General features: G+C 41.4%; 1 protein-coding gene across 1 annotated transcript; it reads right to left on the bottom strand.

Moving 5' to 3' along the window:
* Positions 1-4,551: 4,551 nt before the first annotated feature.
* LOC111917069 (transcription elongation factor SPT6 homolog) lies at positions 4,552-11,095 on the bottom strand. The gene is made up of 15 exons (XM_023912726.3): positions 10,884-11,095; positions 10,686-10,772; positions 10,267-10,399; positions 10,100-10,187; positions 9,856-10,009; positions 9,369-9,772; positions 9,095-9,298; positions 8,507-9,013; positions 8,307-8,417; positions 7,436-8,218; positions 7,214-7,352; positions 5,957-7,134; positions 5,668-5,877; positions 5,114-5,591; positions 4,552-5,037 (listed from the first exon to the last, which is right to left on the bottom strand). Exons 1-15 carry the CDS (start codon positions 10,915-10,917, stop codon positions 4,733-4,735), a joined length of 4,815 nt encoding a protein of 1,604 aa, XP_023768494.2. The 5' UTR covers positions 10,918-11,095; the 3' UTR covers positions 4,552-4,732.
* Positions 11,096-13,665: the final 2,570 nt, after the last annotated feature.

Below are 13,665 nucleotides of genomic sequence, written 5' to 3' on the forward strand. Positions count from 1 at the left end.
CAGCCGTAGTGGAAGGGATCTGGTGGAGTTGAGGCAGTCCTTAGAGAAGGTACGGATAGATGTGGAAGGTAGTATGGGCCCGTACTACTGAAATCAGAGGATCCGTACCCGAGCCAAGGGAGGCCAAGATGAGACCAGGGAACTTGTGGTAGATGTGATCCCTCAAGAAGTATTAGTATCACTAACAGTTATTATTCCTCTATCGCAGAATGGTGGTACTACGTTCGAGGCCGATAGATGGTGGTTCAGGAGAGGGGTCAGGTTCGGGATCAGGTTCCGAGCCAGTCGATGAGGGACTACGCGAGTTCATCGCGTCAGAGATTACCAGAGGCATCCTTGAGTCGACCCCCATCATCTTTGGGTCGATCAAGGAGGGGATCATCGAGTTGATGGAGGATCGCCTTGGGGCGTTCAGGAGCGACATGGCATCTGGCCAGTCGGGGCCTCGCACGCTGTCCTTTAAGGACTTCAGGGGCAGTGGTGCGCCAGATTTCCACGGGGTGAAAGACCTCATTGCTGCCAGGCGATGGATTGCAGACATCGAGTCTACACAGTTGACTAGCTTCTGCCCCGAGGGGTCGAAGGTGAGGTATGCAGCAGGGTGTTTACGGGACCGAGCTCGAGATTGGTGGGAGTCAGTGGGTGACTCGTTGGGAGCCTCAGCTATCGAGGCTATGACCAGGTCGGACTTTGTGACCAGGTTCAGGGCGGAGTTTGCGCCGGCTGTCAAGCTTCAACAGTTGGCCAGGGAGTTTTTGGACATGAGACAGACGACGGAGACTGTGGCGGAGATCACCGCCAAGTTCCGAGAGAGGGCACTGCTTGTGCCCCAGTATGCGGGCGATGAGGACATGAGGAGGACCCGCTATCACGACATGCTCCGAGCTGATATCCGGGAGCACGTTAGTTTTTCAGCTTGCCCCACCTTGGACTCCATGATTGTCAGGGCAAGGGAGAGGTAGATAGACTTGGAGCACATTCGGAAACGGAAAGCAGAAGAGGGTCAGTCAGGAGGGGCTTCGGGGAAGAAGCCCAAGGGATCAGATGTGGGGCCGAAAGGCCAACAGGGACGGGGACGCTGCAGGAATGCAGCAAGACGCACGAGGGGGCGTGCAGGTTGGGATCATTAGGCTGCTACAAGTGCGGCAAGCCTGGACACTATAGCATGGATTGCACTGCTCTGGCAGCAGTTATTCAAACGTCTGAGTTGTTGTGTTTCCACTGCAACCAGAGGGGCCATAAGAAGGCCAATTGCCCCCAGTTGACAGTTTCAGCACTAGTGAAGGTGCCAGCTCCAGCGACCTTGCGGATCACTGATGGCCGACAGGGCAAGGCAGAGGCTCCGGTGGTGACGAGCCGGGCAATTCAGCTGACTACCGAGGAGGCACGTGCCGCACCCGATGTGGTGACGGGATCGTTCCATGTGAACGGCATCCCAGTTCAGGTGTTGTTCGATTCGGGTGCATCCCGATTATTTATTTCCCTTGCGCTTAGCAAGAAGTTTCCTGAGTCTTCGGGCGAGTTAGATTGCCCTTTGGAGGTAGAGATTGTTGATGATCGATCGGTGCGAGCATCGATGGTGTTTCGGGATTGCGTATTGCGTTTGTTTGAGGAGCGTTATTTGGTAGACTTGATTCCCATTCTGTTGCGTGGGAACAAGGTGATTATAGGCATGGATTGGTTGAGCCCCAATGGGGCGGTGATAGATTGCGTGCAGCAGCTAGTGCGAGTCAGGACCCCAAGTGGTGGAGAGTTAGTGATTCATGGAGAGAGGCCACAGTGTGGACCCACAGTCTGTTCGGCAGCGAGGGCTAGACGATACCTTCAGTAGGGATGCAGGATATGTCACGTACGTGATGGATACCCGAGAGGCGGGTAAGGCGACGGTGAGCGAGGTTCCGGTGGTGCGAGATTTCGCAGATGTTTTTCCAGAGGAGCTTCCTGGGATACCTCCGGAGCGACAGGTTGAGTTTAGGATTGACCTCGTTCCTGGTGCGGCTCCGATAGCCAAGGCACCATATGGGTTGGCTCCTCCTGAGATGCAGGAGTTGTCTACACAGCTGCAGGAACTGTTAGACAAGGGATTCATTCGACCGAGTAGTTCACCCTGGGGAGCCCCGATTCTGTTTGTGAAAAACAAGGACGAGTCGCATCGGATGTGTATAGATTACCGGGAGCTGAACAAGGTAACGGTGAAGAACCGTTACCCACTCCCGAGGATTGATGATCTCTTTGACCAGCTTCAGGGGGCATCTTGGTTCTCCAAGATTGATTTGCGTTCGGGTTATCATCGGATGAGGGTCAGGGAGGAGGATATGCAGAAGACCGCGTTTCGGACGCGCTATGGCCATTATGAGTTCGTGGTGATGCCGTTTGGGCTCACCAATGCTCCTGCCGCATTCATGGACCTCATGAACCACGTATGCAGACCGATGCTGGATCGGTTTGTGATAGTTTTCATCGATGACATCTTGGTTTATTCCAAGACACAGGAAGAGCATGAGGAGCATCTGCGAGAGGTATTGGAGACCCTGAGGAGGGAGAGCTTGTATGTCAAGTTCTCCAAGTGTGAGTTTTGGCTGCGCGAGGTGCAATTTCTCGGACACCTTGTCAACTAGAACGAGATTCTGGTCGATCCGGCCAAGGCCGAGGCCGTGATGAGATGGGAGGTTCCGAAGTCTCCATCTGAGATTCGGAGTTTCCTAAGATTGGCAGGCTATTATCGGAGATTCATTCAGGACTTCTCCAAGATAGTCGTACCCCTGACGCGGCTGACGAAGAAAGTCGTAGTCTTTCGATAGGGACTCTGATATTTTGGTTGTTTAAATGTTGTGGATTTCAATTTGGTTTTCAATGTGAAATGGTTTAATTATACAATGTTTTAATTATTAATGATTTCCAAGTAATGATTTATAAACAAAATTTTTGGACGTGAAAATTGGGTCGTTACAGTCAGGCAGGGTTGGCAAGGGAACGCCAGGCAGGTCTATCAGGAGAGCGTCAAGCAAGGTTGGCAAGGGAACGTCAGGCAGGTCTGGCTGGAGAGCGCCAGGCTGGGATGACACACCAAGGTTATCTAGGCCATGCTAGTAGACCTATCATTATCAATTACCATCACCATCAAAGTGCCCTTAATCAACACATTGCCCTTCTCCTGACAGACCTTCTCTATTATACTTGACATACTCAATAATTTATTTGAGATTCTAAAACTTGCGATTAACGTGTCCTCCTTTGTAGTCAACAATGGTGTAGGATTTGTCATCCTCTTCCTCAATTTATACACCTTCATAGACCACAATGGCAAGGGAATTATCATCCAGTGGGCCATCATTAAGATAGTGTTCATAATTAACTATTGGCAAGAAAATGTCATGTTATATGTACACATGGGTTTCCTTGTGTGAAAAAAGTGAGACATAAAGATGATGTTTCATCATCTTCTAGGGATATTAGCCTATTGTCCAATTCAGTTAGGGCATCAAGAAATGGTGACAAATGTGGAGAGCTTCATCATCCTTTAGTTCCCTCATCATGATATGAAGATCAAGCATGATAAATCCTCGATGAATGATCACATGGAAATAGTCAACTTCATCATTAATATACATTCTTTCCGGGAATGGAGATAGGATCCCACCATGATGCATCTTCATGGTGAAGATGTTGTCATAGCCTCCTATGGAAAGCCAACTGCATCGTAAAGATCTTGGACTAACAGAAAACCATACACAAGTAATGGCACTCAAACAAAACAACATACAATGAAATCTAAGAACTAAGAATCAAAGGCAAAAAAAATGCAATAAAGCTTAAGGACTGGGAAACATATACAATCAAAGCTTAAGAACTAAGAATCAATAGACAAGAATATAGTTAATACCTCGTACCATATATTCACTTCGCATCAACATGATAACATTTACTTGTCTTACTCTACATTCTGCATTAAATGTGTGTACTTGATTCTACTTTATTATAGTTTAGGGTGGTTTACGCACTTGATTCTACTTGATTATAACTTGGGATTCAATGGTGACAACGATCGAGAGTGTTTAAGCTACTTATGACAATGCCACTGAACTGCAAACGAAACGACAATGGAGGAAATAGACTCAATGGCAAAAGAATCAAAATACCCTCGAAGACATGGCACACAAGGGTTATTAACAGTAGCAAACTGGCAGGGTTAGTTTTGTAGAACTAACCTTGCTATATTAGTTTGTAATAGAAGCAATCTTGCAACAATCCAGAAAGTTTTTTTTTTTGAAAGAGAACAATCCAGAAAGTTGGAGCAAGGATGTGATGAAACCTAAACACAAGGGACCAACATGTAATTTACGTTAAAATTAATAAAGTCCAAAATAACAAATTTAAACATCAATGTTCAATTGGCCATCAAAACTGATTTTTTACCTACTAGATTCTAGAACAGGTCATAACAGGTAAGTTAACTTTGGCAAGCCTACTGAGTAAGGAGATAAAATCGACAATTTTATGGTCAAATAAGACATTTTTTTTTAAATCTAACAAGATCAGTATCAGTATGACTTGCCTAAAAAGTAAAAACCAAGCAACTTTCGTACTTGGCATTCTGTATTTCATCATAAAACAGAACAGCACCTACAAACTGAAACTAAAACCAAAATTTTTAAATCTAACAATAAACAATACATCTGTAGATACAAAGTTCCAGTTTATGTAAAACAATAGATGGTTGAACCCTGCCATGCTACCACCCGCTCGACCACCCTGCACCGCTATCCGATTGCACAGAGCTTCTCTTGCCGCCGCCACCACCACTACCACCACCATCAGCCCAACCGCCATTAAAAGCCTCTCCTCCTGGAGAGTTCTGAGTTTTTCCACCTGGGAAACCCCCCCACCCTTCTTCCCAATCCTTAGACCTATCGTCTCCACCACGGTTGTTAAATGACCCCCGCCCTCGGCCCCGCCCACGTCCACCACCGCCACCACCGTAAGGTCTCGGCACACCGCTTTCGTGACCACCCCCGCCACTCCTGAAATCACCTCTACCTGTAACACGTGTAAGTCAAAAAAATAAATAAATAAACTGAATCCAATTATCCACGAGGCTGAGGCTGAGGCTCACCTGGTCTAGAACTCGGAGTTGATGTTCTTTCTCGATCTCCGGATGAACCTCTCCAGTCGCTGCTATTATTAGAGCCGCCGCCGCCGCCGCCCCATCCACCACCTGCAGGGCTGCGCATGGGCACCATGGCAGCAACGGACCGAATGGAGGGTCCCGCATCATGTGGATCATCAATGTGTCTTTGAAAATAGGCGACAAGTCTGTCGATTTCCTCAAACATTTTCTTTCTGAATTTAAAGCCCTTGGGATACAATCCAATATACTCATGATGCGGATTGGAGCTTCGTATGTATGTCAATATAAACGTGCCTGGGTGTTCATGGGATATACCAAATGAGTAAACAATCCTTGATGGATTCTCAAGTTTTTCTTTCCTTAAACTCTCATCCACTTCCGCTTTCTCCCCATCTTTAAACTTCCTATAACCCAACATCGTCTTTAAATATGTCACTAAAGGATCAACATACCGATCCATCACCTGCAACACCCCACAATAAGCAAGCAACTTAAGAATAATCTAATGCCATGAAATAAGATATTCGTTCATATCATACCTCATCTAGATCTTCAAATACATCCTCTCCTATTTTTAGTGTTTTTCCAAGCCTTAACATGCTTGTAATGTCCTTATTCTCCTTTCCACCTTCTATAATGTCTTTGTGAGCATAAACACCATCATAGATTTTGAGTGTCAGTGTTAGGTATGAGGGCCCACGTGAGCTAGGACGAACAATGCTCTCACCAGGCTCCTTATCAGACAGCATCTGGTGTAACAAAAATATATATATATATATATGAGACCTTTATTAAATAAACTTCACCAATAACATACATTACATATACCTCCATTGCTTCATCGGCTGTGATATTCTGGAAGCGAGGATGAACAATCATTCTTGATTTGAAATGCTTCTTTGCTAGCGCTTTTGCTTTATTTGCTTTTTCTTTTTCAATTTCTGAATTGTCACGGTCTTCATAATAATACGGATCCATGGTTTTATACTTTTGAGTGTCGACGCTACTCCTTAAATCACTGTCTTTACAGCTTAAGAAAACCATGTACCTCTTTTTCTCAATTGATTTTATCTTTGCCGTGATGATGTCCCCTTCATTCAGACTTTCAGTCAAATCAATATTATCCCTCCGCTCATCACTGTAATCTTCCTTGTTGAGCATACCAGTGAGCCCCGAATCGAGAGAGCATATGGCCTTTTGAGGTTGAACCCTACGAACAGTGGCCTGGACGATTTTACCCTCGCACAGCGTATCCTCACTTTCCCCACATATCATATAAAAGGCTTGGTCATCATTCGGTTCCACATACGGTCTCCGCCAGTCTTGAAAACCTTGAATCAGCTCCGATCTCATATCATTCAGAGTCACCTTTTTGTTCTCCTGTTTCTTGGATCTTGCATAGTTATCCACCTTAAGACTCCTCAACTGATTAGGGTGTTCTCTCACATGCTCGATCGCCATTTCCAGCATATCCTCGTCATCGTTTCCATCATCTCCTCCTGAATGTTTTCTGAACACCTCTTTAGCCAATTCCTGTGCAAGACCATACGATTCCGGGTGGATTCTCGTGTCATCCAACAAATCAATGAACTGGCTGCTGCTAGCGGCGTTTCCACTCCGCCGAACACGTAAAAACCCAACAGCATTTACAAACACCTTCTTGTCCAGACCGTGGTTCAACAGGTCCTTTCTCGTGTATATCGACCCAGCCCTCACTAACGACCGCTGTAAAGAAGCCGCTTTACGGGGTCCCAGCCCCGAAATGAACTGCAAAGGACCAAAAAGCCATTCGTGACTTATGGCTAAGTTGATGTCAAGACCCACCTGATTCGTGGCATCCACCATGATCTGTTCAACCATCCCGTATTTCTCATCCGGAGTTAGAAAGCTTTCTAAAGGACTCAGTTTCCATGATAATATCTCCTTTGCGGGCCCACACAGGGTAGCGACCATTGCCAATGGGTTTTGAAGGTATCGTCCTAGGCCCACCGCTCGCCTTACAATTCCTGAAAATTCATAACAAAAATTAATGAATATTACTAGATTTCAAGTAAAAATACCATGGCATCAAATATATTTAATTACCTGGTTGCGGTTGAAGCTGTTCGGATGATATACGAGAATTTTCATACAGGTGTGGGAGAGACTCGTCACCATATACAACACCACCTTCCATGTCATGTCCAAGATCTCTAGGGTTTTCTTCTACCATCTTGAAAATGATCTGATCATAAACAAAACAATGCAATGCAATTCATAATATGATTCGATTTTATATGTGGAAACGAAAGTAACAATGTGTTTTACCTCAAAAATATTATCTTTTAAGCTTCTGCAAGACAAATTGACAGCTCCAAGAACAACAACATAAGGTTGGTGATCTGTCATGAATTTAACAAGACGTTGTTGATCGTTCTTTTTACGTTGTTGGTCGTTAGCATTTTGACCACGGATGCTTATGGAAGATGCATACAGAACATCAACAACTTCTCCATATGAATCCAACATCACAAATGTTGTTGCAGGTTTCCCTGGGCCCCAGCAGCACGCCATAACCCTCGGTGCACCATCATAATCATCTGAATTAACATCGTGTTCTTTTTTCTGATAAGGTGCCACAGACACTTTATCCCATAATAACCTTCCGTATTCCATGAGTAACCAGTTTTTGGCTCTACTTGCCAAAATGCCTCTCGCTTCTTTTCCCATTGAAGGTAAAAGCAAACCATCAAACGCGTCTTTTATGATCAGTTTCCTTTGTTCATTCCATAACTGGGCAGATTTACTCACGCCGTCACTAAGGTAGTAGTCATGAGCATCACTGATCAACTTATCATGAACAGAAGCTGGAAGCTTTACAGATACTTGTACAAGCTTCTCCTCTTCTGCTTTTTGAATAAGAAGCCACTGTGCATCATTAAATCTTGTCAAAGGTTTGTTATTCAACCACTTTATCCCTGCAAATTCATGATCAGAATCTATGGCCTTGTTGCCATCAGATGTGGGAGTAGTGGACACCACTGCATTGTCCATGAAGATGCTGCGCACATGTTTCCTCACACATGGCTCACAACTAATTTCAACTGCAGCCTATAAAAAACAAGATAACTTAGTCATTACATAATGAAGTACACCATAACTTTAAAAAAAAAAAATGAGGAAAAAAATACAATAATACCATATGCCTAGCGCCTCTGAGAACAGCCTGCGGATTTTCAAACATTGCACAAGTAAATCTTGAGGCCACCTCTTCTGGTGTTTCCTTTGCATCTTCCAATTCTTCCATCCTCTATATAAAGAAAGCATTATAGTTAGTTAAAGGTGGTTCATTTTGTGAAAGTGGGATGTCAAATTGTGGAGCTTAGTCAACTTACTGACCATTTGTTCAAGAGAAATCAATAATCCAAATTCCTCAGAGCTGTAGCCAAACTTGGTAGCAACCTCCCATAGTCCAGCTTTGCTGCAAACACTATATTGTGATTTTCTCTTTGGTCTTTTGAACTGTCCTTCATCCATGCCAGCATCACCAGGGGGGAAATGTAGGTTAAATTTTGAGTCCACGTCATCAATTTCCCTTTCTGACTCAGCAACTTTGAGGGACTTGGTGATTGAATCAAACAGTTTCTGGTTCAAATGAAGACGTGCCTCATCATACACGCTTCGTTCTTCTTCAAACCGCTTGTTGTAGTATGACTGTAACGCGCTTTTTCGTTTTTGAAGCATCAACCATTTTCTGTCTAGCTCCAAGATAGCCCAAAGAACCTTGTGCCACCTCAGCGTGGGTTTTTTCTCAGATTTGTTTTCACTTTCCTTGTCATCTTGTGGCTCTGGATCCTTAAAAAGGCTCATGCACTCCTCTTTCCTATACATAGCAATAAACGGTACCTGATAACAAAGATGTTACAAGTTACACGGATCCCAACAAGATTTGGTCCTTTTAAAATAGGGATCAGATTGAATACTTACATCTAATTTCTGGACATGCATAAATTCTAAAAACCGCATGATGTCATCCTTAACTATTGCCAGGTCATGCCCTTCTTCGGTTGTTCTATCGCCTCCTCTGCTAAACAATACCACACCCGTTTGAAGTTGATGAAGAATCCAAGTACTCTCCTCTTCTATACTCATTTCATCTGTTGGTGGAGGACCAGTGCTTTCCTCAGATATCTACAAAGACAAACAATCAATACATAATAGATGGATGAAATATATAGTATGTAAATGTGAATATGGTGACCTGCATTCTTTCTGGAATATCTATCTCACGAATGTACTCATCTTTTTCGGTTTTGTATTTATTGGAAAGAATGGTGGGCTCAAATTCATCTTCAAGCCTCCTTTCCTTCCCTTCACCACTATCATCATATCTACTGATTCTTTCTAGTCCCAACTTGCGTTGCCTCAACAGCTCATCCACATCACCAAATATATCATGAGCTTCCTGTATTGCACTAGAGGAAACCCCTGGGGCCTGTCTTGACTTTTTCTTGTTGACCTTCCTCCTCCTTGTTGGTTCACCATGTTCATCAACCTCTTCCTCATCAACAATGAAGTCAGCCATTTCATCTTCTTCCTCACCAATGTCACCATCCTCTTCCTCTTCAGGTTGATCCTCTTCAGCAATGTCCTCAAGGGGTGGACCTAAAAGTTATGGGCAAAATGCTAATCATGATTATACACGATAATGATTACTAAAATGTGTTTTAAAGAAATCGAGAAAATACCTTCATCATCCCCGAATAAACTATGCTCGATTTTCTGCTCTGCACTTCGCCCACTCTTTCCACTTCTATTATAATCATCTTCATCAGAAAATCCTGATTGCCCTTCATCAGCATCAGACCTTGCTTTCTTTAGTCGCTTAAACTTTTTACTCTCCTGACAGATTCACATGGAAAGTTTTTAAAAAGTAAATAGAATGAAAGATAACTGCTGAAGAACCATCTGAATGTGGAGCAAGAGACTCACGGCTTTTGGTCGTCGAAATCCAGTGATGTTGTTATCTTGAAGAAGCTCATAGTCATCTTCATCAAGAACATAGTTCTTTTCCGATTCCCTTAAGATTCGTGCAGCATAAATTAGAAAAGGAAGTCGTGCATTCACAAAAAAAGGTAAGCTTGCCAAATTGATTTTACCTTTTCTTTCTTTTCTTCTTCTTTTGTCTCTCATCATCACTATCCGCCCTATCCTCTTCCTCAGCATCCTGTTCATCTTCATCAATATCATCCACTATGAAACCATCTTTCTCATACTCATCTTCTCCTTCCTCTAATCAAGGTCATAAGCAAAAGCACGTTAGAAGATAAATCATAAACTGAAAAACGACAGAATGAATTGAATTGATTAGCATAAAGTGTAAAGGATGCAGAAGTTTGAATTGTTCTGCAGTTTAGTGGGCAACAAATTTCAGAAACACATAGGACATATAATGATTTTTTGCAATTGGGGGAAAGCACAGGGACATCAAAGAAACCCTAAAGAGCCTTTCGGGAGAGCAATAGCATTCCCAACATTCATTATTGATATAGTAATCCAAATTTTAGAAAATTCATACCATCTTCCTCGTCATCCTCTTCGTCGCGATCTTCAACTGCATCCCCATCAGGCTCTTCCCTCTCATCCTCTTCAACTTCAATCTCATCTATACGTGCATAGAATTAACCAGCGGGCAAAAAAAACAAAAACCTAGTAAATAAACGCATAAATCAAAGACAGTGTTTGTTAATTGAAAACTTCGGGTAGGTAAAAACACCTTCTTCGTCTGATAATACAGTTTTTCCAGCCATTGATGAATAAAACCAAGGATGCAAGCAAAAACCCTAAGAACCCACAGTCAAAAATTTTGGCTTTCGACGAAACCCTAAGCACAAAGACGCTAAATAAACAAATATCAGTGAATCGGAGTCTCCGCAGCTTCGTTGTGCATAGACGAGCGATGAAACGAAGCGGGTAGAAATTATTGTGAATCGAAATGGCCTTATATATCATAATGTTTGATGTCGGTAAATTTTGGCATATTGTTTGACGGTTTTTATTATTACTTTCTTTTTTTTTACTTTTATTTGCAACATACCCTAATTTTCGCATATTTACGCTATTCGGAATTATAATATTCATAACTTCACCCCAGAGTGATCCTCTCACTAAGGGACATGGTTAGAGGTTTTCAAAAATATCCGCATCGAAATATCCGATCTGAAAATCCGAAAATCCGATCCGAAATTATCTGAAATTTCGGATATCCGGATCTTCGGATATCCGAATTTCGGATATCCGGTTTTTCAGATTAGGATACGGATAGTGAATTTATAAAGTTTCGGATATTTCGGATATCCAATATCCGAAAAAAATATTTTTTTTTATTTTTTAATATTTTAAAATGAGAAATTAGAAACATTGACATGCTTAATGGACTAATGTTCCCCACCATTTTCAACTTTTTCGTGACCATTCTTTCCAAACTTTTATTGCAAATCTTTCCATTTACAATCGTTATATATTTGTTTGTTATAATCCTGGTTCGTTGGCTTATAATCAAAAACTATTAAGTAAATGCTACATATATTTATTTGTTGTTATCGATATCCATCTATGTCGCAAGATTTAACATAGTTGCTATTATTAGTTGTAAGAGTTTAGGTGATTTTACGGATCGGATGTTCAGATGTGGATATTTATTTAAAATTAATGAAACTCGGATATCCGGTTTAATATCCGAATCCATATCCGAAATTTCGGATACGGATTCGGATATCAAAAATCAACTATTCGAATTTTCGGATATCCGGTTTTGAACACCCCTAGACATGGTGTGTCCGATACCCTTAGATTTTGTCTCTTCTTCCATGTACTTATTTACATGCTTTTCATGACTAAAAAATGGCTTAATGTTGTGAAACATATATATATATATATATATATATATATATATATAAACTAGCCGTTTACCCGCGCCAAGCATCGGGTGCAAAGGTGGTGGTGATGATGCTTAATGGTGATTCTAGTGGTTATTGTTTGCTCTTTTCAATGGGTTTGTTATTGGGTGAAAGCAGGAATACAATGGTGTAAAAGACAGTGCAACCATTTAATTAAAATTAAAACTTTATTGTTGATTTTGCTTGTCCTTTGATTTTTTTTTTCTATTTTGTAGATTATTGAAAAGCGTATAACAAACATTTTCTGACATCCTCAAATTCATGGCCAGAAAAGACCGATTTGTTTATGTTTTGTTTTATAAAATCAGAGTAATCCTTTGATTAAAAGAGTTGCGGAACTCATTCCCAAAAACAAAATATGATAAAATTTATCAAAACATTTCTCAAAGAGAATGTATTTTCATTAAATAATAAAAACATCGGGATGTCATGTTCTGATACAGACCAAAAGCATAAACAGTATAATTCGACATTACAACAGTTATTTACAACTACTGGTCTGTTATCCAAAATCTTTCATCAAGTCCACCAACTTATACTCTTGTGCCATTACCTGTAATGCAAAGAAAACTGAGTGGGTCAAACTTGGGAGCCTGTTAAACATATAGGGTTTTCAACCCACAATAATACAATTATTATATTTAATCATCCAACAATCAACCCAATTACCCATCCCTATTATCTCTTTTATTTCTTACGGATTTACCCTAAGAATCAATTACCCTTTATTCATTTATTCCTAAGGATTTACCTAAGGTATTGACACAAGGTCCACCACTGCCAAGGTCCTCAAATTACAACAGGTAAACACTTAGTTCAACATACTTAACGAACACCTAGTTCTAACACTCCTAGTGAACACTTAATTCAAAACATCTGGTGAATACTTAGTTCTAAAACACTTAGTGAACATACTCAGTTCAACAACACCAAGTGAACACCTCTAGTTCAAAAATACTTAATGAACACCTTAAGTTCAAAATACCAAGTGAACACATAAAGTTCAAATACCTAATGAACACGTTGAGTTCAAACACCAAGTGAACACATAGAGTTCAAAAATACCTAACGAACACATAGAGTTCAAATACACCAAGCGAACACATAGAGTTCAAAATACCTAATGAACACGTTGAGTTCAAAAACACTTATTATTTCGTCTCACATCAACTATTTCATCTACCCATGTTCTACAACATTTATCTTGTAGATATAACATACACATACAGTTTTAATCATTTAAAACATGTATAAAACATCAAATCCATACCCATCTCAAATAAACAAACAATATATAACACATAGCATGTATTTCATAGCAAACACTTCATATTTATGTGTTGGAAGAAAGTAACTACACACTCACTCATAACATAGATGTAATACATTCAACTAATACTTGTATTAAAATCGGGTTTATGAAAGGGACTATACACTCACTCATAACATAGATGTAATACATTCAACCAATACTTGTATTAAAATCGTGTTTATGAAAGGGATTATACACTCACTTGATAATATTATGATCGGACAGCACTACGGCTCTAAATGTAGTATTCTTCGGTGAAACCGAGATGCTTCCTTGAAAACTAGGCC

The sequence above is a fragment of the Lactuca sativa genome, chromosome 8, assembly GCF_002870075.4.
Source record: "Lactuca sativa cultivar Salinas chromosome 8, Lsat_Salinas_v11, whole genome shotgun sequence".
NCBI classification, from domain to species: Eukaryota; Viridiplantae; Streptophyta; class Magnoliopsida; order Asterales; family Asteraceae; genus Lactuca; species Lactuca sativa.